At 38.7% G+C, this 22,470-nt stretch overlaps 1 protein-coding gene across 3 annotated transcripts in view; it reads left to right on the forward strand.

Annotated features, from left to right (window-relative positions):
- The first annotated feature begins 2,205 nt into the window (after nucleotides 1-2,205).
- N4BP2L2 (NEDD4 binding protein 2 like 2) overlaps nucleotides 2,206-22,470 on the forward strand; it is a 44,619-nt gene continuing 24,354 nt past the window's right edge. The window contains exons 1-5 of one of the 3 annotated variants that reach the window (XM_074168057.1): nucleotides 2,206-2,333; nucleotides 4,918-6,386; nucleotides 15,207-15,331; nucleotides 18,435-18,523; nucleotides 18,885-18,961. In XM_074168057.1, coding sequence (XP_074024158.1) covers nucleotides 4,918-6,386; nucleotides 15,207-15,331; nucleotides 18,435-18,523; nucleotides 18,885-18,961 — 1,760 coding nt within the window. In that variant the 5' untranslated portion in view covers nucleotides 2,206-2,333. The remainder of the gene's footprint in view (nucleotides 2,334-4,917; nucleotides 6,387-15,206; nucleotides 15,332-18,434; nucleotides 18,524-18,884; nucleotides 18,962-22,470) is intronic. The other 2 variants (XM_074168040.1, XM_074168049.1) reach the window with 2 other exon arrangements.

Raw genomic sequence — 22,470 nt, forward strand, 5'->3', positions numbered from 1 at the left:
TTTTAACAATCACTATTTTCTTTTCACCTTGAATAGCGAATAAACTAATTTCAGAGACTTTATAAACTATATAAAATTTAAAATAGTCATCATTTATTCAAGTCATCTGAAAGTATAAATGTTGCATGTATTTGGAATGGACACATCACTTACAGGAGCTGTTGTGTGCACTAATGAAAATTGGGGAATTACTGTTACAAGACTGTTCCTTAGGAAGAATGTGGTTTGCTTTGCATAATACCACAAGATGTGAAAACCAGAATGTAGCCACATAATGGAAAAAATATATTCTGTGCTGCAAGGAAAAGTTGCAAGTTCATGTAAGAAGTACAATATATCTCTAGGAAACTTGGGCAGCTCTTACATTGGGGACAATCCTCATCATAACTTCATAATCTTGCTAAAATCTCTGTTGTTCTCACACAAAAATCAGAATACCACTTAAAGCAAAATAAATGCTCTAATCCTCAAAACTCTACAGAAGAAAGTATTTTATCCTTAACATAGCAGTCAGAGTAAGTTCATCTAGCACCAGTGTATATGTAATCAATTATAATAAACGTTCTCCTTTGGGGTTACAGCCAAAAAAAATAATGCTTTATTCATATTAACATTGACAGGCTTAAGTGTCCAGGCAGAACCTGCCTTCAAAGTTGATTTATTAAAAAAAACCAACAAACCAACACCAAACACAACCACCAAAGAGTTCTAAGAAGGTGGGCCATACCACCGAAACTGGAGTCCAAATGCAGTGTGGGTCAACCAAACAGCCCAAGCAGGAGAGTGGAAAAGCAAAGAGAGCAAATGCAAACAACGCTACTGGCTGGAGCTTCTGATGTTTTTTCTTCCACCAAGAATAAAACACTAGGTGTCTTAATATCGATTTAGAGACATCAGCTTGTGAATTGATGACACCAACTTGGGCAGGAATGTTGATCTGCTTGAGGGTAGGAAGGTTCTACAGAGGGGTCTGGACAGGCTGGGTAGATGGGCCAAGGCCAAAGGTATGAGGTTCAAGGCCAAGTGCCAGGTCCTGTACTTGGGTCACAACAACCCCATGCAGCACTACAGGCTTGGGGCAGAGTGGCTGGAGAGCTGCCTGGCAGAAAAGGACCTAGAGGTGGTGATGGACTGTCGGTTGAGCATGAGCCAGCAGTGTGCCCAGGTGGCCAAGAAGGCCAACAGCCTCCTGGCCTGTATCAGGAACAGCGTGGTGAGCAGGACGAGGGAAGTGATCATCCCCCTGTACTCAACACTGGTGAGGCCCCGTCTCAAATACTGTGTTCAGTTTTGGGCCTCTCACTACAAGAAAGACACTGAGGTTCTGGAGCTTGTCCAGAGAAGGGCAACAAAGATGGTGAGGCAGGGGTCTGGAGAACAAGCATTACAACAAGCGCCTGAGGGAGCTGGGACTGTTCAGCCTGGAGAAAAGGAGGCCGAGAGGAGACCTTATCACTCTCTACAACTACCTGAAAGGAGGCTGTAGAGAGGTGGGGTCAGTTCTAAGTAACAGGCCACGTGACAAGAAATGGCCTCAAGTTGTGCCAAGGAGGTTTAGATTGGATATTAGGGGAAATTTCTTCACTGAAAGGGTTATCAAGCATTTGAACAGGCTGCCCAGGGAAGCGGCTGAGCCGCCATCCTCGGCGGTATTCAAAAGATGGGTAGACAGGGTGCTGAGTGACATGGTTTAACGGTGTTTTTGGCAGTGTTCAGTTAATGGTTGGACTCGGTGATCTTAAAGGTCCCTCCCAACATAGCCGATTCTATGATTCTAAGATTTTACTGCAGTACAGCCACCAGCCCCCGAAGCCGGGAAACCTCGGAGAGGTCCCCTGCCCGCACTGGACAGGCTGCACGCACCCAACGGCTACCTGCCCACTGAGAGAACCCACAAAAGCGTTTAAAATAGCCTCAAACCCCCTTCACCCACGTTGCCTTATAGCATTTTCCTCCGGGGAGCGGGAACCAGGCTGAGACAAGGTTAAACCTCCGCTGACGACCCAACCGCCCCGGCCCCGCCGGGCCTAGCGCGCATGCGCAAGGGCACGCCCACTCGCGGCCTGCCCGCAACCTCCCCTTCCCGCTCCCAACGGCCGCGCTCTCAGAGAAGGACCCCCTCCCCATAGGGCGGGGGGAAGCTGGGAGTTGTAGTCCGAGGCCCGGCCGGTCGGAACTACAAGTCCCAAAACCGCCGGCGGTTGCGGGGGTGAAGGGGCAGCGGGAGGCGGCGCCATTTTGAGGGTGAGGGGTTGGTAGTGTTCCCCTCCCCCCCGCCGACCGGGAGAGAGCTGCTCGCTGAGGCGGCGGGAGGCGGGCGGCTCTGCTTTGAGGTTGGTCTCTTTAGCAGCATGTGGCTGTGGCTTCTGTCCAGCGGGGCCGGGGAGGCGCTTCTCCGCACCGGCGTGTGGCAAAGAGGGACCGTGGCCGAGCGCTCGGGCCGCCGCGGGCGGGCGGCGGTGTCGGTGCGCAGAAGCCGCCTGCTGCCCTTGTGGGACGTCGGCGCCGGGCTGAGGGAACTGTGTGTGGGGCGGGGAGTGGGGTGCCTTACCCTGGGGCCGGGAGAGAAGAGGGAGGGAGGGAGGGAGGGAGGGAGCGGCTGACACACCTACTGGGAGTTGGCGCCGGCGGCTCCCGGCAGCCGCCCCTTCGCCTCAGCACCCCGCTGCCAGCTCCGGCAGCTCGGTGCGGGAGTAGCGCCTGCCCTCCCCACCCCGGCTCAGCGGTGCGGCCTGCTTCTGTTGGGGGGACGCTGGCTTAACATGCTTTGTCACCTCTGAACCCAAAAAGAGGTGGTCATACAGGCAAAACCAATCACTTTCCCCCGTCTGTAAGTTCTGGCACGCAGGCTTTCTTTTTCCATTTGGAAATGTATTGTGCAGGTAGAGCTTAAGGCCTTATTTGGTGGAGTCTTCTGGATGTTTGGCAGGTTAGTTAAAGTGATAATTTAGTGTTGCAAGTGCCAGCCTGGTGAATCACATATGCCAGCAGCTTAGGTTCAATGCTGACAACCAGCTCTTTACAGAAATGTGATAGACCTATGCCTGTCCCATTCAAGAGGTAAGACAGTCACATAGATTATGCTTTCTTAGTACATACTTGCTCTGTCCTTCCCAAAAATGCTGTGGAGATGCTTTCGCGTGTAACTTCTCTGTCCCAAAGGATAATCAGAGCGAGTCTGTTAAAGATTAGGAAGAAAGGATATTCCTGTCTGGGACAGTCACAGAGTAGCATCCTCCATCATTAGAGAGATTGTGTGCAGCAAGTGTTCATGTGCTCTGTTTTCGTTCCACATCAGAATATGGACTCTGCTTAAATACCATCCCAGAAAATAGATGAAGATGTAGAAGGTAGTAAAGCAACTCTTTTATCCCAACCCTGGTTTTGAGTGGAGGTAGAGTAACATTTTTGAATAGATAGGGAGTAGAGTCCCCAACTCATTTGATGTCATTCTCGCTTTCTCACTTACAAAAAGAGGAACAGAGAAGCTTGAGGTGTGCATAGAATGTGTATACCTTGAGAGGAGGAGAGACCATAGTACCCACAAGGTTGTTGCACCAGTTCTGAGGAAGAGGCGTAGTTGCATAGCCATGTTTTTCCCTCTTCTGACATTAGTGCTGTTTTCCAAGTGGTAAAGTAAAATGCAAACAGTAAAGTCTCCAAAGGGTTTAAACATTTGGAGACTGAAGATGGCGGAATTCTCTTCCTTTGGGTAGTAGGTGAGAAAGTGCCTGGAGTAACACCTTTTCTTTGTTAGTTTTGCAAGTGAACATGAGATGATAAAGGTTACTTACAAGTCTTCCTTTAATACTACCTACAGATCCTTTTCAGATAAAGGAACAAAGCTTCATGTCTTGCTCAGAATGAAGTACCTGTGACATTTTATTAATATTTACTCCTAGAAACTTGGAATGTTCACAGAAAGCAGTAGAACAAACCCTCTAGTAGGAAAAATTTTTTCTTGTTTGGTACTGCATTTGGGTTTTTGGGGGGATTTGCTTGAATAAACTACTTGGCACTTGATTTGTAATAAAATGACTGGCTTTTTATTGAATTCTATCTAGACTTCAGGAATACAAAGGAAAATCCAAGTAAATCTAACTAATAGATGGATAATGGCATGACTGCATGTCACAGTGGTCAGTGCCACCTTGCTTTGTTTTTAATTGTTCTTGTGTCTCTGAATCTTTCTGGAACCTGTTCGCTTAATCTTAGATTGCAATCTGTTTGGGGCAGGGATTGCTTTTTTTTTTTTGTTTATTTTTAGAAATCATGCAACCAAGTGGTCTTGGTCTCTAACAAAGGTCTTTAGTTGTTCCAAAACCACAAACAGATTGCGGATTCAATTGTAAGTCTTACTTGACTAATACCAAATTATAAATACCATCCAGCACCTGTTTGATTGGTGTTAAATGAATTAGTTGAGTTGAGTTTGTCACAGAAAATAATCCTTGTGATTGAAGTATTTGCATTTTTGTTGTTTGTATTAGTAGTGATGTCTGGCATCAGTTTGTGCATTGGAAATTGGCACAGTTTATGCTGTAAAAGAGATTTATAAAACTTGTCAGAATAACATAAGTCAGCAGAGAACAGAGGTTGTTGATGTAATTAATTTTTCAAATATTTACATTTAAAAAGCATGATTTGTAAATTATTTAAGATATATCATAAAATGTGACTGCTGGACTGATACAGCACTAATGTTTTTCTTTGCAAAAGATGTGCAATAATGTGGCAATTTTGTTTAAACAAGACTTGCAGTAGGCGATGTTTACTGCTACTGGTTGAGTACTTTTTAGTTGTGATCATGGAAGGTCACATATCACAAGATGCATATCCTAGGCCTGAATAACTTCTGCTTTTTTATACTTCACTTTAAAAATGTGCATGCTGATAATGTATTAATTTTTTTCTAAGATGCTTCATGCTGAAAATAGAGTAAGGCTCTTGGAGTGTCAGGATGAAATCTCAATTGAACCGTGTTCTAAAAAAATGAAGTCAACAGAAGGGTCTTACAAGAAACTCTCTGATGATGATAACCAAGGTATTCAAGAGGAAGCGGACGCTGAGAGAACATTAAATGATTTGAAACCAGCGTATGCCTCAGATAACCAAATGCAACATGAAATGCAGAAGCAAGAGAAAGTACATACTGGTGCCTTGGGAACACTGGATGAAGTGCTCCCTGAAAATAATATAGTACTTAGTCAGCCAATTGATTCAGAAACTGCGCAGAATGTAAATCCTCCATTTGCATCAATAAGTGACTCTAAAGTTGAAGAAAAGAAAGGCCCTTTTAATACAAATGATGCTGGTGAAGATGACATTAGAAATAGCTGTACATTATTCTCAGTAAATAGAAATGCATCAGATGAAGAGTTTTTTACAAGCAAAGAATTTATCGGACCGATTTACAAGCCTGCCAAAAGCAGCAAACGGGACAAATCTGGGAGTTGTGATGAATGTGGAAGCAGTGGGGGAGATCAGAATGAATTGCATAAAAACAAAGCAAAAAGAAAGGAGGCAAAGAAGTTTCAGACTATTTCTTCTGCTGTACCACAAATAGATGATGAACTTGACCAGTTCTATAAAGAAATTCACCAGCTGGAAAATGAAAATGTAGATGCTAATATTCAGGAAAAAGAAACTGAAACTTCTCAGGAGCAATATTCTCCATATAACTGTAGTCAAACTTCACAAGAGGATTATCAAGGTGTATTGTTGGGTAGCCCGCAACCATTTTATGAGAATGGACAGTGTTTCTTTGGGGAACAGAACAGTGGAAAAGCAAGCAATGAGCAGCAGTTTGTTGTGGAAACAAGTGGCTGGAAAACTGAAAATACCGCTATGGGACATGTAGATTCTAAATATTGGAACTACTCCGTGCCTGAATTCCGACCTGCTTGGCAGGCAGCAGAGTCCTTTGTAGAACCTCAGGGACCTCTTGCTCCTAGATTCGACCATCAATCACACTTTCAGATACTTAATTCTCCACCACAAAAAACAAATGCTCTCCCTTCTCACAATGGTGAACTTGCCTACAAAAATTATCATGGTTACCATGGAAATAATGATTTCAACAGTCACAGTCCATTGCTTGATCAGAGTACCAACTATGCTGGTCACACTGATTTCCATACCACTCAGGTCTTCAGAAATGGAAATAATGACCAGAACGGACTCCAAAATAATGACCAGAACGGACTTCAAAATAATGGTTTCTGTGAAACCAGAGAAGAGTGTTGGAAGGATCCAAAAGCTGACGATACAGAAGGAATGCACAGCTTTTCTCCCTTGCAGTTACCTGGAGAAAGATTCAGTCTTTCCCAGAAATGGCTCCTAATCTTAAGAGGGCTACCTGGTTCAGGGAAATCAACGCTTTCTCGGTAAGTGAAGACTTAAAGCTTGAGAAGTTTAGTCAAATCAAAATTTTTAAGAATTAAAAATATATATATATATCTGTAAGCTCTTCGCAAACTTTAGTATTTGTAAATTAGGCTATTAAAATGCAGTAATTTTTAGTTAATGAGGACAAATGACCGTAAATATTAAAAACATTTGCTTGGGTTTTTTATCTCCTTTAGAATTTTGATGAACAGGAGCTGCTTTGTGTTCTGTATCCATTAAATTGCATAATCTTTTATCCTGAAATTTTCAGGTATACTAGTATATGATGTTCTGCCTCTTTTTTTTCTTTCTGAAGTTCCTTCATTTAAAAATCTTTAAAATCTAGTAATTTGACTGAACCAGAAGTACTTTTCTATGCCTATGCAAAAGTCTTCAGACTGTAAGAAGAATTTTGCTACTCTGAAAATACTTAATTTGTTTTCAGTGTGATGATGAAACTGAGCATAATCTCACTTTTTTTCATACTATGATCTGTCAACTTCTCTGTTTATTTGTGAACAACACACAAGAAAAGTATTGTTTTCCCTTAAAAATGTACTTGTTGAAGTCTGCGAGGGTTAAAAGCAGGTGCCGCCTTCAACTTGGCCTAGTTTAAAAAGCACAGAAGTTAACACCGAGCACAGACGCTATCTGTATTAAGTGAAAATAGGGTTTCTCTTGCATACAAAAAAAAAAAGTTCCTATATCAGTACTTACTGATTTAGCTTCATCCAGAAACTATACATCAATTCTGTGGTTATCTTCTGTTCTATGCTGAGTCTATTAATAGATACAGTGATTATGTTCTTCCTTGTTTTATGTATAAAGCAGTAACCTTGCTGTTTGTTTTTTTTTTTTCTCTGAAAGTTAGGAGACCATATAATAGAAAAAATACCTGTTAGAAATGGCTAGCTTATGTATTCCTGTAATTTTAACTATAACATTTTCTGGTTACTGAGCACTTTATTTTGCAAGCCTGCATTTCTGAAGCTACATGAGCATGTGTGGTATCATGGCAACAATTCCTTTAATATACAAAAGCAACATAAAAAATTGAAAAAAATTAATAATGCTGTGGAAAAAATGCTGCGGAAAAAATGCTGCCTCATTCAGTGCAGGAATTGGATTATACTTAATGTGAAGATATCTAACAGAATAGAGTATTTTGTTTTCTGTGTTTTGTGTGCCGAATATACTTTGAGCCTTTCTCCAAATATTTTATTCATATTATCTGAGAGATTCTAAATATCTTCAGGTTTTTATGAACGCATATTCTTGCTTTTTTTTCATCTTTTGCTAGTGAGATCAATTACTAATTTCATTTAACAGAGGGGAAAGTGAGTACTATGAGATCAAGGTCAAGAATAGTCGCCAAATTTGGGTGCGGAATTTGAACTGTGTGGGACTTGGCTTTCAGTGTATTCAGTTATATGCAGTTTCGTATGTTCAAAGCTTGGTTGCAGTTATTGATTCCCATAAAATCATGTCTCGGGTACCTGGTGGTGGTGGTACTGAGAATTAATGTCTGCCTATAAGGAAAATATATGTATTATTAATTAACATCTTATTCTTAATAAAGTTGACTATGTTTGTGTGTGTGTAAAATCATAGACTTCTGCAGTGTAGATTAGGCAGTAATTACAGTCTTCTGATGTCATATTAGTACCTACAGATACCTCTGCAGGCTTGGCAGCTTTAGCTCCGGCAAACAAACCTCTACCACTTGTGCTAGGAAAGTGGCTGTGTAGGAAAAGCAGAAACTTGACATCATCTATGTGGATCAGTACTAGAATGGAATGAGATGCATCTTGCAAGTGGGTTTCTCAAGAATGAAATGACACCAGAACAGCAGTGAGACCCATGAATCTCGAATTCCTATTTGTGTTTTTTGCAAAGTGAGGGTTTGTAAGTACAGGCACTTTTCCTCCTGCTCCCAAACTTGACCCACATCTGTCCTGAATCTTTCCCTGAAGTCTGTGTTTTGGTTTGACTCTTCTATCCCATCTGCTTGGAATCGCAAGCAAGTTTTTTGAAAGAGGCTTGTAGCAGGTCTGTCACCATTGTTGGATCAGATTAGCTGTGTCTTTGTCTAGCCTGATCTTGAAGAACCTGCAAGTACAGAGATTCCACAGTCTCTCCAAACGTTTCTGGTGCATTACTACCCCCCTAGTAAATAAGTTCTTCCTAATTTCCAAACTGAAGTTCCCAAGCCATAATTTGTGTTACACCGTGGGCTGTTACCTGATAGAATATGGCTCATCATCTTTGCAGCTTCCGTTCAGGTAAGGGGATGGGCTTATTCACTCTAATTGGCTGATAGCAGATGGCCTTTTATTATCTTCATTGCCAGACTAAACAAGCCCAGTTGCTGTTAACCTCACCTTCTAGGTTGTATGCCCTTAGCCATCTTGGTAGCCATATGTGTAAGTCTGTCATGGTTTTCAGCATGTGTTTTGAACCCAGTCTGCACACAGTACTTCAGAGACTGAAAGAGTCTGCGTAAGAGCCAGGTAGAGTGTGCATGATACCTTCCATTGATCTACTGGCCCCATCTTCTCTAATAAAGCCCAGCATGTGGTTTGCTCTTCTTTTATGAGAGCACACGAATTGCTCATCTATAGTTTGATGTCCACTGTAATCCTCAGATCCTTTTCAGCAGGGCTGCTCAACCAGTTGCTTTCCATCCTGTACTCATGCTTATGTTTCTTTTTCAACAGTTGCAGAACTTTGCTCTTTTCCTTGTTGAGCTTCCTGCTGTTTCGCTTAGCCCAGTGCTCAAATGTCTCATTGTCCTTCTGGATAGAAGGCCTACTGCCCAGTATGTCAGGCATTGCTACTAATTTGGTATCATCTGCAAGTTCTCTGCCTCATCATCATGATGAAGCATACTGAAAAAATTGGTCCCAGTATCATTCCTTACTGTATTCTGCTTGTTACTGACTGGGTGATGATGTCAGAAGCCTTGGTAATTGTGCAGTATGCTACGTATGTCACTCAGCCCTCATCCATAAAGGCAGTTGTTTCACCAGAGAGTGCATTCTGGTCACTAAAGAATCATTTGTCTGTTGCAAAACCCACATTGACTCTTCCTGATTACCTTCATTTCCTTCACATGTTTGGAAATAGATTCCAAGGGGATGCACTCCATTGTCTTTCCAGGAGCTCATGTTAGGTGAGGTTGAGCAGCCTTTAGTTCCTTGGACCTTGTCTTTAGTTGCTTTAAATATGAGCATAACATTAGTGGTTTCCTGGTCATTGGAGAGCTCCCCTCATCTTAATTTATTTCCTGTGTTTTGTTGACCTGGGCAATCCCAGCCTCCTGAGGCTCATTTGAGTTCTGACCTCTTTCCATCTATTTCCAGTTTTGTTTTCCTGTTCCTATCCCACTGTGGCTTTTGGTCTTTGCTTACTAGCTCCACATCTGCTCTTAAATTCTAAGCTGATTTCTCAGTTCCTTCTCCCCACCCCCCACTCTTCCCTGCTTTTCTCCCAGATTCATCTTGTCCCAGTTTCATTTGCTGGTATTATCTCATTCCCAGCTTTGTTGTACCAGTTTCTTCCAGGCTCTTCAGTCTTTGCCTTGTCCCTATTTCCTAGCTCTGCTGCCACTACCAAGTTGCTTGTTTCTGTGTACTACTATGCTTCCCATGCTTTTCCTATTTTAGGCCAATTTTGTTCCTTCTCTTGCCGTTCTTAAGCTTTGTGTTGGGAGAAATGTGTTCTTACAGTGCAGTATTGGTGCTGAATCAGTTTCCTGCCACTGCAAGAATGCTCTCTTCAGGAATGGGCTTACTGCAGTGAGAATCTTTGCATTTTCTGCTCTACTTTGTACAAAAATAAGTACTTTTTGCTATTATTTCCTGTGCACAAGACATTTTAAAGTACTACAGCTTAGGCAGATTTACAAAAGATTTTTGCAGGAAAAACAAACACTTGCACTTTGTCAGATTTCACTGATTTCACTTCCTCAATCCAAAGCTTCTCAGTTAAAAGCTTGGGATAACGAAACATGATAGTAAAAATGCTGTATTTCTTTGGTTTTTGAAGTGATTGGCCATTTAGTTTGAAATTTTCTGAAATGGTTTGTCCAGCAACGATATCTTTAGCCCAAGTAACAAGTGTGCTACAATTAGAAGTAGATGATGATGTGAAAACGAGAAGACAGCCTTATATTTTTAGGATATTTTGGTACTGAACTTGGCAGCAATGCAATTTTCCATTCTTCCATAAATGTCTGAACATTAATTTGAACAAAAAGGAGCTTAATGAGGTTGAAATAACAAATTTTTATGTCATTTAAGAAGTACACTTTGAATTAAATCCATTATCAGGAATGTACAAAGACAGCCATCTTTATCTGGGGCCATTCATCCTGAGAGCTTGATCTTCCGAATGGAAGAGTTAGAGAGTTAGTATTTATAGCTGAATGTATAAACAGTTGTGTGCTGTTGTTTCTAATTATGTATTTCTTTAAACAGTGTTGCAAGCATTGCTTTTAAAGTCGCGTTTACATGGCTTAGTAATACTGCAGATTTTTAAATTATATATAGTTATTGTCTATTTTTTTCCTCATCTCTGATACGTTAGCTATTTTAAATACGTGAATTACAGATTCTAAGATATCTTCTTTATTATAAAATCATCTGTCAAAGTGGGCTAACCAGAACACAGGTTGGGGGACCATTCTAGTTTTGAAGAAAAATTAAGGCGGGATTTGTGTGTGTGTGGTGTGCCTGTGTGTGCTCTGAAAAAAATGTGTATTGGTTAGCTGACTAGTTAAAACGAGCATTTTAATTTCAAGATGAGTTTTATATGTCCAGATCAGATAGTATCTCTGAAAAAAACTAGGTGAATTGCTTTAATTTTTGTATCTGCTTTAGTTTGACCTATGTTCAAAGGTAGGTGTTCAATTGCAGGGAGGGTTTAGGGTGAAAAAGCTGGATTACAGCGGTTGGATAATACTGCTATTCATTTCAGGCACGTGCACATATTGATGCTGACTGATCTGTAATTTGACTCTCTTGTATTTATCTTACTTTTTTTCTTTCTGCATTTCTCAAAAATGGAATATCATCTTTTTGTGGGTTTAGATAGTAATGATGCTTTCTTTGCATAGATGTGCTTTTTGTTGTTTCTGTTTCCTAGTTCATGAGCCTGGGATAAATTTTATTTCCAAATACATGTTAGAAGTATGTGAATTATTCCATATGACGTCAACAAGTACGTTTGTGTTTTAAATTTTACAAGTTTCAGTTCTATAAATTCTGAAAGAGATAATTGTCAGGCTTTTTAAATGTTATGTTTTATGACTTAATTTCACAATTTAGAAACAGGCTACTGTTGTAATAACTGAACCTTCAATTCATAAACTCATTACTTTGTGATAGCTTGTGTGTTGTGTAAAGGGTAAAGGTTTTGTTACTCTGGCCTCTTTGGTAGTCACTTTGCTTTAGGATTGTTCTTGCAAACATAGTTTACTATATAAGATCTGTTATCAGTTACATAGGTTCATAAATAAATGGTGGTGTATTCTGAACTTCAAGGAATAATAACAAAATATTTCAAGAATAAACTTTGTTGATGGGTTTCCAAGATTCCTGAACCCTTATCATTGTGTTTCTTTGCTACAACTAATGATGTTTGGAAAATCAACAGAAGAATTTGAGTAAGTGAATTCTCCAGAACACTTGGCAAACCGTGAGTTCCTAGAAATAAAAATAAAATGAATGCCCCATTAGTGTTGATTCATTGGTTCGTATATATTCCTACAGAAACCTGATGGTCAGGCTCCTAGGAGCTGCAGGGATGTGTCTATCTACTCAGACGAGTAGAAGAATACCAGTTATTATTTGCTATCTCTTTTATTAAGGCAGGTGGTCCTTACTCCTAAAGATGATCCTTACAAAGTGTGGAAGATGGATCCTGTTTTTCTAGCATGGTTAATTGGCAAATGTAGCATACTGTAAATAAGAAAATTGTGCCATGTGCGAAGTCATGGCCAAGTAATGTAATGAATATAAATTCCCATAAAATATTTTATACAAGAGAGGAATAGATATGAAAAAATGCTGTTGTGTGTGGTACATGATTTCCTTGTTCCATTTTATCTGCTTTGAACAAAACTAGGCTTTAAATCCTTCTGTGCTCTCCTAAACCAGTGTAATACACATCCTATTAAAAGACATAGGCTCCAACAAAAATAGTTATTGAACAGTGTCCAAGAAAAGTAGCTATACTTTTGGTTTATCATACTCTGCTTTCTGAAATAGCGTTGCTGTTTATGAGGCAGCCTTATTACTCTGGAAAAGGGAGAAAGAGCAAGAAGGATAAAAACAGCTTCTATGCAACTTTGGTCATGTTATTTGCATCGTTAGTAGCTGCTTCTGGTCCTCAGCAACCTGAATTTTGTTGGTAGAGATATGTGTTTTAAAAGCAAAAATAACCAACAACGTATTTATGGGACAATAAATGTGTAGGAATGTAAGTTAATATGTAATATAGTATTCCAGGCTTTAAGCTACGATCCATAAAGGGTCTGTTGTTGGTGACAGGTGGCAAAACATGGCAAATTACTTGTGTAGGAATTAAACTGAAGTAGTTCTTCCTGCAGATACTTAAAGGAAAGCTTTGTTACTTAGAAGTAACATATGTTTGTTCCCCTACATTATTTGGGATTTGGCCAGTTCTTTTCTGTTCCTACTACCTCAGCAGTACTGCATCCCGCATACTACTAGTGCAGTTTGGGTTTTGTAGCCTTTAGGTACATTGCCTATTTCTGAGCCAGGATAGTTGCCTAAATTTCCATAGGACAGCAGTATCTGAGTGTTGCAATGTTTACGTTTGGCAGAATGGCGATTGCTCATTAGGATGGACTAATGTAGATATGATTTGACAGATTCTGATGTTATTGATCAACCAGCAGTTAAATATTCCCTGTAACTTTGCTATAATCAGTTTCTTTGACTCACAGGTATTTGTTGGTGTGCCTGGGCAGTGTTTAAGATGAATTTTAGTTAAATCCAAAAGTGAGCTTTATGATGCTTATAGAAGGTTTGACTGTGGCATTTCATGACAATGCAAATACGGAATTCTAGAAATGCTTCATGGATTTTTGTAGTATTCCTACATCACCCATAACAATAACTTCTGAAATTAATAAACATGTTATCAGTAGTAAAAAATGTTACAGCATAGAGTAAAAATAAATAAGCTAACAGTGAACATTGCAACTGTGTCCCTCTGAGTTCTCCTTTTTATCCTCATTGGCTTCCCCACAGTGTCTTTTATTGTTTGCTAAAGTATATTTAAATTTCTCCCATAGTCTTTAATGTTAGCTGTGCAAGAAGCAGAATGTAATGCAACTTATTCTGACCTAGAAATGAAGTAAACTTCTAGCCAGTAAAATACCTATGTTGCTTGGAAGTGATGGGCATGAAAGACTGGGTAAATGTGAAATTTGCGTTGCAGTCTTTTTCTCTTTTTTTGTCTTTATGGATTCTAATTTGAATCTCTCCTTTTTATCCATTTGTTTACAAATTTGTTTTGCTTTGGTTTGTCTTTGTTTCCCCACCATAAAAATTCATAGGTTTTTTGAGAGAATATTCTGTCAGATCTTATTGTGTGTCCCGAATTCACCATGATACAGCATTGCCTTAGGAAACCAAGCTAAAACACTGTAATCAAGTGGTTCAATAAGTGATTGTTTTTCTCCTGAAGTAATGCATGCAGGGATAGTAAAACACAGGGCTTTCCTATCACCCTGCTAGCACTGAAGTATGAATGATAGGGAGAACCAATATAAATCCCTGATAGAAACTGAGAGATGAAAAAATCCTATCTTAAATTTCTTGTCATTAGACTGAAACTACAGTTCTAAGAGACGTGGTAGCCCATGTAGCAGCTTACTGCTGCTAACCAGGGGAGGTCTCTGTTGATAGTCATTTTTAATGTATCACCTTTTGGGACCTTTTCTTAAATAGGCTCAACCGCTAAAGCTTCAGCAAAGTAACCCAGAAGAAAAAAAAAAAAAAGAGGAAAGGATTGCTTTCTTTTGAGCATGAATTCCAATGGCTGATAGATCCAGTGAGTGCCAGAGTTGATGAGGAAACAGAGGCGAGTAAGACTGTCACCAGGATTGGGGGAGAAGACATAGACAAAGAATAGAAAAGTATAGGATCTTGAAGGAATATGGACACTCTTCTGCAATCCTGACTTTCATTAGTAGGCCAATCTTGAAAGTTTGTTGTGATTGTTTACTTTTTTCCTGAAAATAGGGAAATTGCTGTAAACATTAGTAATTTTCTTTTGCTGTTCCTAGTCAACCTAAATTGTATGTGCAAGCGGCATGGGCAAAGGTCAGAAGAGGGTGTGGTGAGAGTTTAAGGTGCTGAAAAAGGACTTAAAGATCAAGTTCATTTCTCAGCTACATCCAGATTCCTTGTGATCAGATTGGTTTCTAGAGATAGTTCGAATTGAGAATTGATACAGAAAATGTTAGTAAATACATTAAATTATTATGAGGTACATAGAACTTACTGCAATATAACCATAAATTAGATGGGTACAAACATCTTTTGGGGGTGGAGGAGAGGAAACAACAAATACAGAAGTAGTAGAAAGGGAGAAAATAGATTATTTTGGATTAGAATTATTGGTAATATATATAAGTGTACTTTAATAAACCTGTTTGAAGTTTGCAAGAAGTTCAGAAATAGGCCACAGTTAAATTTATTTTAGCCATATTCTTTTTTCCTGTGTCTTTTTTTTCCTATCTGAAAAATAAGAGTTAAAATATTTCTGTGTTTTCCTTTGTTTAACAGTATTCTGCTTGGTCAAAGTCGTGATGGCATTGTATTCAGCACTGATGATTATTTTCGTCAACAAGATGGATATACATATAATGCTGCTCAGCTTGGTGATGCCCATGACTGGAACCAGAAGAGAGGTTTGAATGCATAAGAGAAATCCTGTTAATTATGCATATATTTAGAAAATAGAAGTATAGCATGACATGCATGTGTGTTAATAGTCTATATGAAGAGTATATATATATTAGTATAGCATATATAGAAGTATGTATTTAAAGTATTCTTTATATTTTAATTACTGTATATATATACACATATTAAATTTTGAACTTATAAAAGGTTCAAAGTTAAAAATAGAAAATCTCTTTTCATTGGGCTGTGACCTGCTGATTTGTTACATTGATACTAGTATCTTGATGGCAGAATTGAACCTCTTTAATGCTGGCAACAGCAGAGTATCCTATTTTTTCCAGTATCTTTCCTAATCTGCGGTGCATCCAAATTTATGGATGAGTTTTTCTGAGGAAGATTTTAGTTCACTTGTGTAGATTAACAGCTTTAATAAGTCATCTTTTTTAATACCCAGCAGTGTCCAAAGGTTGGGTTTAATTGGTAAGGAAGTAGGTAGCTGGGGTAAGAAGGGGTAGCAGACAGATTCTTGCTCTTTCTGTAGCAGTTTTCTGAGAATCTCATTATCTGTTTGATCCGCTCCAAGGAGCGGACAAACTGAGGAACTCCATTGCCTGTGCATGCAGATTACTCTCCGTGCTGCCGTGTCTCAAGCAGAAGCTTCCTTCCTGCCTAGAGGGCTGCTTCTTTGCATCAAAAGATAGAGGGCCAAATTAAAAAAACTATTCTCCCCTTTCCTCCCCTCCTCACCCTAATGCAAAATTTATGATACATCAGGGAAAAATTCTGTTTGAGCAGTGAGGGAATTTTTTTAGAGCAGTCATTAGAATATCAGTTATAAAGAGCACTTTTGAGGTTGGAGTGCAGCAATAATAAATACTTTGAATGGAGTTCCCAGCAGGAGCCTTAAGGAGCAGTGGAGTTGATAAGGTAGTAGCTTATGGGCTCAACACTTCACAATTATAAGACCACCAAAGAATTCTCACTTGATAGTGGCTTCTGGTTGTTTCTGACTAGATCTTAGGATTTCTTTAGTACTGTATCACTTAGTTACATGGTAGTTTTGATAACCAGAACAGTATATAATTTAGTTATTCAGTGATTTTGATACCAAGAACAGCTGTGTCATGTTGTATAGAACATCTCCACTGCAGAACATTTGCCAGAATAGCTTTGGGTTGAAGTTATACTCAATTCTTACCTCCTGCTTTGACTAGATAGAGCTCTCTGACTTGAAGTACTTCAGAAGCTCTTGGTGGATCCTTGAAATACCTGGAATGAGAACTTCAGAGAACTTTAACTTTGTTTAATGGAAAATTATAAATTCTCCTGGAAACCTTTTTGTGTGAGTGTTATTTTAGTATTTTGAGCTTCAGATATTTCAGTTCTTTCATCTAATTCATCATCTTAACTTTTCTGTGAGCACTAGTGTTATTAGATTCTGAATTTTTCATAGGCAACCTAAGGCACAGTTGCTAAAACCATCTTCTTATTTTGAATGCCAAACTTTGCAATTTAGGTATTTTCTTCGGGGTATGTGGTAATAATTAAACTTCATATATTCAGAACAAATTTTCACTGGGTTCATATTCAGATGAGTTCATATCACTTCTGTAAGCGATACCTGTAACTTTTGAAATTGGGCAGCCAGAAAATGAAGATCATGCAATGCACTGGCCACTTGGAAAGAGGTGGGATGGTGTTCAAGAGCTTTCACCAAAAAAAGATCCTTCTCCCTTTGCAGTCATCCTGACTAACTCATTTATCTCACGATTACTTTTGAAAAAAAAGGAATGCTTGGTTCAGGCTGATGATCTGATACATACCCCCGATTCAACTACAGTGCAAGTCTGTCATATATGCTGAAAGAGGTAGGAGTATATGGGAGGAAATAGTGCACAAATGCATATTTCACCGTATAGGTATGGTAATGCATGTGCCCTATAATTACTCTACACCTGGCCTTAATTCAGGTGTTTCCAGGTTCAGAGTTTTTCTTTGCAACAATGATGCTGCTTTTTTTTTTTTTTTTTTTTTTACATTTGCATTCTTCCTGTGTCTTTTAAAAGAAGGACTCGATCCTTGCTTTTTTCCTGCAAAAAGTTTGACGTGAAATTATTGATGTGTTTGTGGCTCACAAAGAATGGCAAAGGTCTTGCTTTCAAAATAAGATAAATACTTCATTTATCAAGACTAAAGCAGTCTTGGGCTGATGAAGAGATAACATTACCCTAATGCCTGAAATGCTAAAGTGTTTTCTGTGCTGTGGAGGTGATGAATCTCAGGTAGCCAACAGATTTGCATGTTTTGTCCACTAAATTCTTCATACCAATTTCAGTTCTGTGCTGTAATCTGTAGGATGCTTCTGCTGGGTAAGAAGTGGTATACTCTTGCTGGTCCAAAGTTAAAAGCCTGCTACTGCGTAAGTCCTGCCAAACAAATTGCATCATGGCTGTGCTCTGGCTGCCTTTTTATCAATAAAGATGCTAATTTGGATGTGCCTTTTTACCAGTTGCTGTTTTGTAGAACTCAAAGCAGCTTACTATTCCTGAACCTTCTGCCCTCTTTTGGATTTCATAGAAACTGACCAGTGAGTTCAAACATTATTCAAGCAAAGGCAGCATAGTTGTGATTATTTATTTTTTTTAATGGATCTCAGAAATATTTCAGATATGTGGTGTCTTTCTGTGAAGATCACCTATTTCTTAGCATTTTCTTGGAGAAGAACTGCAATACCTAACCACAGCTCTTGGTTATGAACACACCATGTCTTATCCATCAGGACTGGATTGATTTCATGCTGGGATCTCTGTAATCAGCAGGCCACAGACTTTGAGCAGTTCTGTTGTGTTACATTTGACTTCTGCACTTCTCATTTACCTGTTTGCTTTAATTCACTGTCACCTGTTTCTTATGCCCTTCACTTAATTTTTCTCACTTTCTTACATCATTCTATTCCTCTACCTTTTAGTGGTTTCATTCCTTTTCTTAGAACAGTGTGTTTCAGTCAGACTAGATAAGTGCAAAAACCATCTGGAACAGTTTATTTACATTTACCATTTCATTTGAGTTAGTGCAAGTTTATAAACAACTATGTATTTTGCATTGCAGCAAAGCAAGCAATGGAGCAAGGAAAATCTCCGGTTATAATAGACAACACTAATACTCAAGCCTGGGAAATGAAGCCGTATGTGGAAGTGGTAGGTTTTGTTGTGTGATTGTATCATCTGTTACAACTTTGCAAACTTGCCTTCATGTGTGATAAGTTGGTCTGTTTTGTCCAGAAACATTTTCCTTACTCAAGTTTGTAAAGAGAAACTGCTTATTGATACGATCAGTAATTGGTATGGCAATAGTTCGGACCAGTTTAAGGGTTGACTTGATCTAATCTGCTTAGCCTGCAATGAAAGCTAAGACGGGCTGGGGGTAAGTGAAATTCAGCATGCTACCACTGCAGAGTTGACTAGATCTGTTTATTATACAGGTCAATAAACTTTTTGTTACATTTTATGTAAAAAAGATACACATATGCTTTTTTTTTTTTTTGCTTGCTTGCTACAGGCCCTAGAAAAGGGATACAGAGTGGAGTTCCATGAGCCAGATACTTGGTGGAAGTTTGATCCGGAAGAATTAGAAAAGTAAGGTTTATATGACAGAAATCGTTGTACTTACATATAGAGATAGATGAGTATGCACACATAGATATATATATATATATATAGTATGTTATATTTTATGCAGTTTTTTATTTCTTTTAAATACTTACTGCTAGTATAAAATGTATTTTATTTAAATAGACATTTTGAGACATACCTTTAAATGGAGGTCCTGTTCTGTTGGCCCAAAAAGTCGATATTAAAATTTTGTTGGACATGAGTAGAAAAATGATTGACCCCTGTATGAATCACTGCTATTATACTGAATAATTACTCTGAGAAATTTGTTGCTACAAAACGCTGACAGCAAGACATAGGTAGAAGACAAAAAAAATTGTGCATTTTGCAAGGAGTGCATCAATATAAGTGCTTTGGTCTGTCTACTTCTGTAGATGTCTCAGTGTCAAACAACAACAGTCCATTAGTAATGGAATGTAATGTTTTCATGGTTGATCACAGAAGAGTTCTTTTGCTGATCGTCGTTTTATATGCTTCCAACTGATTTGGCTTATAATTGTTTCAGCTTTGTAAAGTAGTTCCTACGATGCATGAAGTATGCGTGTATGATACTTACATTACTGACTTGGACTTTATTGTGTTTATAGATCTTTTAAAGTTTTCGCCTTTTTCTCCTAAGCTACCACTAATTTATTTTTAGAGATAGAGTCCTCTCTATGTAGGGTGAATTCCAATAAGTTTTTCTAGTTTGGGGTGCAGCCCAGCCAAGTTAGGAAGCTGTCCTAGTAATCAGATGTTTCTAATAAGCTCAATGTGAGACATGAGACAGACTAATTTTCCAGGAAAATTCATGTTTTCACAGGGTAACAGGATAAACAAGCATGAAGTGGAGGTGTCCCTGCCCATGGCAGGGGGGTTGGAACTCGATGATCTTTAAGGTCCCTTCCAACTCTAACCATTCTATGATTCTATGAAATGTTGTTGCAATTAAATTTTATTGTCCGGTCATTAATTGTAGGAGATAAGTTTATATCTTTCCTAAAACCAAAGGAAAACTCTTCAACTGTGAAGTGCTGCTGCCAGTTCCTAGGAACTTTCTATAAATGTTTTAGCAGCTCCAGTTGCTTTAAATATTTGAATAGAGGGCCATTGTCTAGAAACTTCATTTTTTGGGAGTTTAGGAAAGGTGGTGATGTGATGTTTCATTTTGTTTATCAATTGCTTGCTAAGGAGAGGGCTCAATTTTTAAAGGATTTGTTTTTTCCATGTTTGTGTTTGGGAAATAAATAATGCTAGAGATGTTATTGTAGTTTTGGGAATCTCCTTATGAATTTAGAGCTCAACATTCTGTGCAGAACCTGGGCAAATATATGCTAATAATAAATTTGGGTTCTCTGGAGCAATACGTTCTAATTCCCTCCTAAACACTGTCACCTAAGACTCTTTGTTTCTGGTTGTTGGAATAAAAAATGCACTATCTGCTACTTTAATTAGCAAAAGACTTTTTTTTTTTAATTATTATTTTTGGATACATTCTCCTCATTTATTTGGTTTTAGTGGTGCTTTCTAGATTGTTAGTGTTGTGGTTTGGGCCGGACTGGCCACTGAAATGAATGAGCCACTGATGCTCTCCCCCATCTCTCTCTCCAAAGAAAGACTTTTATCAAGTGATAAAAACCGCAGATATCCTAGAAATCAGGTGGATTTCTAGATACTGTTTTCATGGGGTTGTTTCTGCCACCGCTTAGAGTGTCTGAGAAATCTGTGAAAAAGCTCTATAGGTCATAGAGCTGTAGACACTGGGTGAATTCTTGATGTCAAGAATGTGAGAGAGATTTTAGTGTAAAACAGGTGTCAGTGTCTTGTTTTTCTAGTGTGTCTGGGAGGTACAAATTATCTTTAGACTTGCTCATGAGTGATTTTGCTTTTAGTTCAGTTTTGTGCACGTAAGTTTTGTGAAAACATCTTGACTCCACAGGCATATGCCTTGTGGGTAGTGGTCAATACTTGCATAGCATTTAGACTTTTATATAAAGGATTTTGTACTTTGATGTAATTTTTAGGAAATCTTGAAAACTGCAGGTGAGAAAACAGAAGAGTGGCAAAATCACTAGTAGAAGAGAGATATTTTTAAAAAAATTTTTTTTTTAAAGTGTTTAATTGGTGTTGGATGAAAAGATTACCCGCTGTCACTTTTGTATACTTCCTGAGTAGTTGGTCAGTTGGGAACCAGAACTTTTTTTAAAATAAGCATACATCCGTTTCAAGCTTTTGGAGAATAAGAGGTATTCTGTGTATAATCTGTGGTTTGGGACAGATGTTGTTTTAATTTAAAAAAAGTTACCTGCTGTGTAACTTCACACAGAATTGAAATGCAAAATGTTTAATAGAATCCTTTTTCCTTCAATGTGATCATAAAACTGCAATTTGGTACTGACTTCATCAAACTTGTGCTGGTTCTTTTAAGTAATAATGTCTGTGCAGGATTACTTTGCCAGTATATTGGTACGTAGAATTCTTCTGCTGTAGAAGCATTTAATAGTGACAGAACTTTGCTTTAATCAATAGATTCTGTGTTCCCCCAAGTAAAACCAGCTATCAGAGCACAACTGTCTGTTAGGAGCTGTTGCTGGTACATCTGTATTGGTTAATGATAGATGGCTTCATGCTCTTTCAGCACAGCCAAGCTGCCAAAGGATGGGCGAAGACATGCCTGAATAGGAGATCCCACTATTAAATGACACTATACAGCAGATTTGTTTCCTTTTTAAAATGAATTTCTATGCTTGATGCGATTTTGCTGGTGGTGATTTTATTATCCTGCCTTGTTCTTTAAGGAAAAGTATGCAGTCATTTATGAAGTGATCATACACAGGGCCATTCAACAGTGGATGAGTGCCAAGAGCTCTTGAGCTGTACTCTTTTTCTAGGAGTGCTAAGATATGCAAAATATTGAATAACTTTATGCTTCCACCATTCGGCATAAAATGATTTGGACTTCCTCTTCTTAGTTTTTTTTCTGTCATGAGAGTAAAGTGCTTTATAGAATCCCCATATTTCTAGGGGATTGGCTTTTTTTCTCTGCCGTTAACCTTATTCCTGTTCATGAATAAAATCAAAACTGTTAAGACTTCTTAACTGACAAGTTCAACATGCTGCTGCTCCTGGACTTCCTTAGCACAATGTGGAAATTAGTTGCATTTAAACAATGATCTGCTTGTGATGATCACTCTAGTTTCTGATGTTGTCTCAGGGAAGAGTGTCTATAAGAAATACTCTTAAGTCCTTTCTTCCCAGAAAGAAAGCTGATAAAATACACCTTAAGGAGCCAGCGTAATTGTAAATTGAGATGACCAATTCTTCTTCCATTCTGCATCCAAAACTAATGTGCTATCTGCAGTATGCTTTGAACCCTCATCAACTTGTTATGTACTTCTTTGTTGTAATAATATGCACAAACTCTGGGGTGGGGTGGAGGCAGGCAGAAGGAAAGGAAAACAGTCTTTTAAAGTATTTCTATAGAGAGTATCCTC

Source organism: Numenius arquata, chromosome 1 (genome assembly GCF_964106895.1).
Source record: "Numenius arquata chromosome 1, bNumArq3.hap1.1, whole genome shotgun sequence".
Lineage (NCBI taxonomy): Eukaryota > Metazoa > Chordata > Aves > Charadriiformes > Scolopacidae > Numenius > Numenius arquata.